This window comes from Synchiropus splendidus, chromosome 10 (genome assembly GCF_027744825.2).
Source record: "Synchiropus splendidus isolate RoL2022-P1 chromosome 10, RoL_Sspl_1.0, whole genome shotgun sequence".
Lineage (NCBI taxonomy): Eukaryota > Metazoa > Chordata > Actinopteri > Syngnathiformes > Callionymidae > Synchiropus > Synchiropus splendidus.
Genome location: NC_071343.1, coordinates 21,251,372 through 21,258,618, shown reverse-complemented (window position 1 = coordinate 21,258,618; position 7,247 = coordinate 21,251,372). Strand labels below are relative to the sequence as shown.

At 44.4% G+C, this 7,247-nt stretch overlaps 1 protein-coding gene across 1 annotated transcript; it reads left to right on the top strand.

Annotated features, from left to right (window-relative positions):
• Positions 1–302: 302 nt before the first annotated feature.
• On the top strand, positions 303–6,200 carry umps (uridine monophosphate synthetase). Its single transcript, XM_053877368.1, has 10 exons — positions 303–497; positions 806–959; positions 1,079–1,203; positions 1,277–1,464; positions 1,532–1,629; positions 1,775–1,935; positions 2,007–2,124; positions 2,378–2,553; positions 3,607–3,721; positions 5,566–6,200. Exons 1-10 carry the CDS (start codon positions 351–353, stop codon positions 5,742–5,744), a joined length of 1,461 nt encoding a protein of 486 aa, XP_053733343.1. The 5' UTR covers positions 303–350; the 3' UTR covers positions 5,745–6,200.
• The last annotated feature ends 1,047 nt before the right edge of the window (positions 6,201–7,247 follow it).

Sequence of the window (7,247 nt, the reverse complement as noted above, 5' to 3'; positions counted from 1 at the left end):
TACTTTCGTAAAATCCAATAAATAAACGTATCTCTTATTTTGAAAGAAAGAGGATGTTGTCAAGCGTCCGACTTCCATAATAAAATGTATGTGTGTTGGCCTAACGTTAACATTATGATTTATTTTTCACAACATGTGGCTTATTTAGACGAAGTGTGAGTTTAATAAATCAAACCCGATCGTTTTACTTCATCAAACAAGGTGACTTGTCATTTGTCTTCGACGGATGCTTGTCAGTGTTTTATTTTGAATGTTCATCTGCAGAAGTTAAGCTCTTTCCTCCGCGAAGGCGAGGAAGACACGTGAGGAGTTGTAGCGTCGCTGTGACTTCTGGCACAGCTCAGGACTCAATGATGGACGGCATGGAGAGTTTGATTCTGAAGCTGCATGACGTGAACGCAGTGAAATTCGGAGAATACAAGCTGAAAAGTGGCATATTAACACCGATATACATCGACCTGCGGGTTTTGGTCTCTTACCCGGCGCTCATGAACCAGGTAAACACGTGCTGCACACTGAAACATGCTGCTTCTGTGCCGGCTGTTTTGGGGTTTTGTTCGTTTTTGTGTGCAATGTGCGTGGAAGACTCATAACGAAGGCGGTGTGTGTGTTGTCAGTTGTCTGTGCGTACTTAATAATTGAGTAAACTTCGGTGAAACTCGTCGATATGCACCGCAAACCAGTTAGTCTCGTCCATGCCTGCAGCTGGGCTGCGTTTAATATATCTGAATACATTTCAAGAGATAAACGCACGAGCAGAAGCTGCGCAGTCGCGCTGATGTGCATTTTTCTCGACTTGTTGCAGGTGGCAGGTCTCATCTACCAGAAGGTCCAGGATGAGGGTCTGCAGTTTGACTCGGTCTGTGGTGTTCCATACACAGCCCTGCCTCTGGCCACCATCATCTGCTCGCAGAATGAGCTGCCCATGCTCATCAGGAGGAAGGAAGCCAAGGATTACGGTTGAGTTCTGTTTGTAACATCATAGCTTGGCTCAAAACTCATACCAGTTTCAAGTCTTGTGACCCTTCAGCATCAGGCAAGAACAGAGAGAACTGACCCCCTTGTTTGTCCTCTCCAGGAACCAAGCGTCTGGTGGAGGGCTCATTTCACGAGGGCGACATATGTCTGATCATTGAAGACACGGTCACCAGCGGCAGTAGCATCCTGGAGACGGCAGAAGTCCTCTACAAAGAAGGGCTGAAGGTGCTATGGTCAACCCTGTAAATGGCGTCGCGTGACACTTCCATTTACTGATGCAGGCTTCCTCTTGCTTCAGGTGACTGATGCGATTGTGCTGATGGACCGAGAGCAAGGTGGAGTGCCGATGTTGGCGTCCCAAGGAATCCGTCTCCATCCCATCATTTCCATGTTCAAGCTTATCGACGTGCTGCAGGCAACAAAACGCATCAGCGACGAAATGGCCGAGAAAGTTCGGAAGTTCATCCGAGAGAATAACACTTTCAGGTAATGTGCAGCAGAGCGCACCATTAGCTGAGGAACGCTAAGGCTCATACCAATGTTCAATTTCCAGCCCGAAAGAAGGCAACGGCAGTGCAGCACCTGTGGTCAAGAAGGCCCGTGTGGACCAGGACCTGCAGCTGAGCTATGAAGCCAGAGCTAGATTACCAGGTCAGTACTGCCCAGTTTCATGTCACATACTCGCTGTGACTAGTTGGAATTCCCCACCATGGTTAGAGTCAAGTCCGTCTGTCTAAAAATAACAAGTATATCTGCCATTGAATGTCGTTCTTTGACTTCATCTGCGGTGCTGTAGGTGTTCACCCTCTGGCGTCACAGATCTTCAGCATCATGACAGAGAAACAGTCAAATCTCTGCTTGTCTGCGGACGTGACCAGCTGTGAGGAGCTCCTCCGTCTGGCCGATTCTGTGGGCCCCAAGATTTGTATGCTGAAGACCCATGTCGACATACTGAAGGTGCGGATGTGAAGCCAGCCTGACGTTTCTTCTCATTCATGAAAGCGATGCGTCCTTCTCTCTTCCATCAGGACTTCACTGTGGACTTCACCAGGAAACTGCAGGCTTTGGCTGAGAAGCACCGCTTCATCATCTTTGAGGATCGCAAGTTTGCGGACATTGGAAACACAGTGAAGCATCAGTATGAAGGTAAACACACCGCTTATTCCAGTGGCCCTCTGCTTTCATCGAAGCTCAGTGAGTGAGAAAGCTGTGTGAGATCCCTTTGTTTTCCTCAACCTCTCCACTGTTATGGTCGATGTATTCAAAGGGAAGTTATATTTTTCTCTCATTCAAAAGTGTAATGAACTAGCGCTATCTATCCTGTCACACGAGGAGCAAGCTGCACAACAGTGTGCTGCGGCGTGTTCATCCTGAATCACTCTGGTTTGTGCTTCACCAGGTGGTCTGTACCAAATCTCAGCCTGGTCCCATCTTGTTAATGCTCATGTGGTTCCGGGCCCCGGGGTGGTGAACGGTCTGGCTGCTGTGGGTCAAAGTCATGGCAGAGGATGTCTGCTCATCGCTCAGATGAGCTCTGAAGGATCGCTGGCTACAGGAGACTACACGAAAGCTGCTGTGAGTTTTTCAGTTTTATCCTTCAAAGTCAGTGCTGTTTTCCAACCCTCTGCTCAGTCTTTGTGTGTTTCCACTGTTGGGTAGATTTTGCATTAGGGATGTTCCGATCACGATTGTTGCTGCCGATACCGATTAGCCAGAGTGCCGCTCACCACCCATCGCTGATATCGATCACATGGATTGACAATGAATTTGTACATTCTGTGTACATTATGTGAAAAAAATGAAATCATTTTAATGCGAACACATTTTTATAGACCTCTTCAAGGAGGAAAAAAATAGAAAAACCTTGCTGAGTTCCGCAATTTTTAATCCAAAGTTACACGTCGCTGTTGGTCGCCGTTTGGTGAATGTCTTGACACTTTGTTATGTCCGTGAAATATTTACATACTGTAGTGGGACTCCGAGACTGACAACGCTGCATTTCTGAAAGTTTCCACTCCGGATGTTTTCAAAAGTTTCAGATGCAGGTGGCTAATGAACGCTGCACCCGACTCCAAAACAGCGCCAGAAAGGCTGGTCATCTAGCTTGGTGAAATTAATGATTATTTCTTGGACAACTAGCTTAATGTTCCGAATGTCAGGCTCGGACTGGCGGGTGTTGCTAAGCGGTAGCTGTGCTAACAGCCTGCTGCTGAGGAACCAGTAGTCTCCCTGTCATGAGCCTGGAAAACTCTCCATACTCCGTCAAGTGCTGGAGCTTTAAAATGAATGCGCTTTGCTGCACAGCATTTTCCCGTGCATGCGCTGCAGGATGGAAACTTAACATGACAGAAGCTCCGCAGCAGACATGCTGCTTCTTAGTGAGCAGCGAATAGGGAGGAGTGGACGCGTCACAACCAGCGGGGCTTGATCAGAGTGCCAGCTGGCGAAATCGGCCCTATTTTACATACTCCTTACAGATATTTTGACCTTCTTGTTGTCTGGATCTATTTCCCGGGTTGAAAGGCTGCTGTGTCTTCAATGCTGCGGTGCAAACCGCTCACTGCCCATTTGTCTGTCCTCTCTAAGTGTGAGCGTTAGTCTTTAACTTAGTTAATTGTTGTCTTGCAGGTGAAAATGGCTGAGGAGCGTTCAGACTTTGTGCTCGGCTTCATTTGCGGCTCCAAACTCACAAACCAGCCACAGTTCATCCACATGACCCCTGGAGTGCAGCTGCAGGCAGGAGGTGAGCGCGCATGATTATCCAACTCAAGTGTACTGAATGTGATGCTGGCTGCAATGAAATGGTTTTATTTTGGCAAAAGCAAAGCAAAGGAAGCAGCTCCTGATTCCTATCATCACCCACACACACAAGGTTAAAGGTCGCCAAAATCAAATGATTCCGATCTTCTTCCAGATTGAACTGTAAATGACTGTCAACAAAGTGATTTCTGTCTTGACCTGAAGCTGGAAACATGATTACTTATTCCGGGTTGCTGCTCAGATCTTGCATCCGAGAAATGGTGTGGGCTTCATTCATCCATTTTTCATCCATCTAAAAAGAGGTGTTCACTGTAGTGGGCGTATGAACTGATAAGCTTGTGATGCCAACGGGATCATCCCTCATGTTTTTAAACTCTGCCAATGGGTCCTGGGCCAGATGGCGTGGAGAGGACCTGCAGGCTCCTTCGTAATCCAGGTTTGAATTCTATCGATACCACTGTTATCAGAGCCTATAAAGTCTGTTTTGTTTTTGTTTTTTCAAAATTCCCTTTTTTTTAAGTTTTATTTTTGGGGGAATCATGTCTTTATTACTGTTCGCTTATTTCAATGCCAAATATTGTTTTGTATTATAACCGAAATTGTATTCAGAGGAAATAGAAATCATCTTAGATTCATTGAGGTGAGAATAAAAACATTTATTCTCAATACCGTATCGCACAGTAAATTAACAGCCAAACATTTTAAATCCATTCAAAAGTAACCTAAACTAGTTATCCAGGCCCACAGAGTAGTTGAGTTTCACAGTTCACCTGACATGGGTTTATATAGAAGTCAAGAGTTCATAATCACAAGTGGCTCCTTATCATGTGGGTCTGATGTAGTCAGCTGTGATTACACACTTCAGGTGTCGTTTTTCCTGAGATCCACAGTCTTTTTTTTTTAATTTTTGAATAAAGAAATCCACTGGTTGTTTTTTGTTTAAGAACAAACATTATTTTATTTCTGAAAAGAAGCCAATGAGATTAAATGTTTCAATTTCAGTTCATTATCAACCACAGCAGAGTTCAAGGATGGTTGTGGGAAAACGTGTCTTCTTTTACGTTGGATGAAATGATCTTGGATCCATGTCTTATGGATCATAAATGATTGTTTATGACCATACAGACAAAGACATTGTCATTTATGTGTGTTATTATTCGGTCAAAAATTCGGTCTGATCACATCATGAGCTATGGGATGGAAATCTACAGTCACAGTTCATAAAGAGAAATGTTTGATCAAATATGCTTCTTCAAACGTTTCTACACATGACTGACGGCTGCTGGCTCTGTGTCCACACCGGCACTGACCTCAGACGTGAGGCTTGGTCCTCCACTTCCTGAACAGTGGTCAGTCACGCCCAGCTTTATTTAACTACTAATGTGGTGCATCAATGCAGGAATAAAAAAAGTCATCTTGCTGGTTTCATTTTGGTTGGTAATCAGTATATTTTAAGTACAGCTCAATGTCCTTGAAATATTCTTTAAAGTGCTCTAAGTGGGTTCACATTGGCAGCCTAAGGGTGAATTTGAAAGTTGATCAAATACATACTGTTGTTCAGGTGGACGTGTAATTCAAGTGCAATGCTTTTAAACAAAAAATATTTACATTTGCAAGTTGGTGAAGTAGACAAAAATGCCTCTGTGTTTCTGGTATCATTCATGGCTACTCTAAAGATCAAGCTGACCATCAAGGTGGGCTCGCTATCTTCCAAACAAGCATGTCACAAACCTTATAAATGTATCCCTGTGTAGTAGTTCCAGTAGTGAACTGCAGGAGGTGCTGTTGCACGCAGAAATGAGACGCCTGCTCTTCTCCCTGCTCCAGGAGACTGCCTGGGCCAGCAGTACACCACTCCAGAGGAAGTTCTCTTGAACAGAGGCTCCGACGTCATCATCGTGGGACGAGGCATCCTGCAGGCTCCTGATAGGTCGGAAGCTGCTGAGACGTACAGGCAGGCAGGGTGGTCGGCGTACACAAAGAGACTGGCTCAACAGGCAGTGTGAGGCTGTGTCCGTTCCTGATGACAACCTGGGTGTCTAATGTGCACTTTCTCCCGGGGGAAAAAGGGCAACAATCTTATTTTTAAAAGCCATAGGTGGTTGGTCAGTATTTTTTAGTGTCTAGAGTATATCTTCTTTATTAAGCTTCAACTCCGAAGAATTTGGTTACTGCTGGAGAATGGTGCGGACACAACCATTGTGTTGGAACTCAGTTGAATTAAACCTGTGATCAGGGATGAAAACACTTCATTAAAAATATGTGAAACATGTTATAGATGGTCCTGGCTGCTGCTGTCTTTGTAAAAGCCCATTTCAAAGACCAAAGGCTTCTTGTCACTGACAGAGAGCCACTTCTGTGTGTTTAGTTCAGGGTCTCTTGCGTTTGTGAAGGCAGTTTTTCACTGCATCATATGGAGGATTTTTTTAAACTGGGAAAGACTGATTTTTCATGTAGCTTGTTTGGCAAAATAATAAAATATTTTGTTCAATTGGGGCTGTCTGCCTTTCTTCTGTACAGTTCAACCTAGTTTCTAATGGTAACTGTGCTTTCTTCAAACCACTGAGTGCCAGTGAAGCATCACATGAGCATCATCACGTGAGTTGGTTACTAAGGAAGGTTTAATTTCTGCTCTTCTGACAGTCTGACCTGGGCAACGGTGAATGAGAGTCATCTAGCAGGGGTCTCTAACTGAGCCACAGAGCCAAGGGGCCACAGTGGGTGCAGGTTTTATTTCCAACCCATCAAGCATGTGACCAATCAGGTGTCAGCTGAAACAAGCAGCACCAGACGGACAAGCACCTGGTGACAGTCTTCAGACACCTGACTGGTGAAAAGGTGACTGAACGAAAACCTGCACCTTTTGAGGACCGGTTTGAGACCCCTGATATAAGACTATGTGATTAATTTAATAGTGTGCACATTTGTGGTTCATCTTCGGTCAGATTGACCTCTGACTTTAAAACGACTTTGACTTCTGAAAGTCTTTTTTTTTTTTTTTCCAACCTTTCTTCTCCTAGTCTGTGTGGTGATATTGGAGCAGAAATTTTCGGCATATTATGATGATGTGACCTTTACTCAACACTGACATTGAATCAAACATGCTGCAATCTGAGAGTAGCCTGCTGGGCTTATTTTTTTAAAGTGTTTTACATCTACCCACATTTTGTTTCGCATTATGCTCCTTTGCTTGATGAATCATCACTGATGGCTGTAAAGAGTCACTGATCACACGCTGTTTCAGATGGTTCTGTGCTACTGGAGCAGCTTGTGGAATGATTTTTAACTGTTTTCTGAACTGTTCTATTCAACTTGAGTTCTCATTGAGTTCATCATCTTAGTTGATGCAGTTCCCCGCTTGAAAGGGATCAATGAGTCTATGCTGAGTAAGACTGGAAGCCATTCAGATGAGATCTCCGTCCTCTTTTTGTTCAAGTTGTGAAGTAGGTGAAAACAACTCAATACAACATTGCAAATGATTTATTTTACACACCATTCCAATGCTGTTA

Bases quoted from the DNA above. Each gene is read 5' to 3' on its own strand.
- umps (XM_053877368.1), top strand. From the start codon at position 351: ATGATGGACGGCATGGAGAGTTTGATTCTGAAGCTGCATGACGTGAAC. The intron at 498-805 runs GTAAACACGTGC...GACTTGTTGCAG, and splicing joins ACCCGGCGCTCATGAACCAG to GTGGCAGGTCTCATCTACCA. The intron at 1,630-1,774 runs GTCAGTACTGCC...GCGGTGCTGTAG, and splicing joins AGCCAGAGCTAGATTACCAG to GTGTTCACCCTCTGGCGTCA.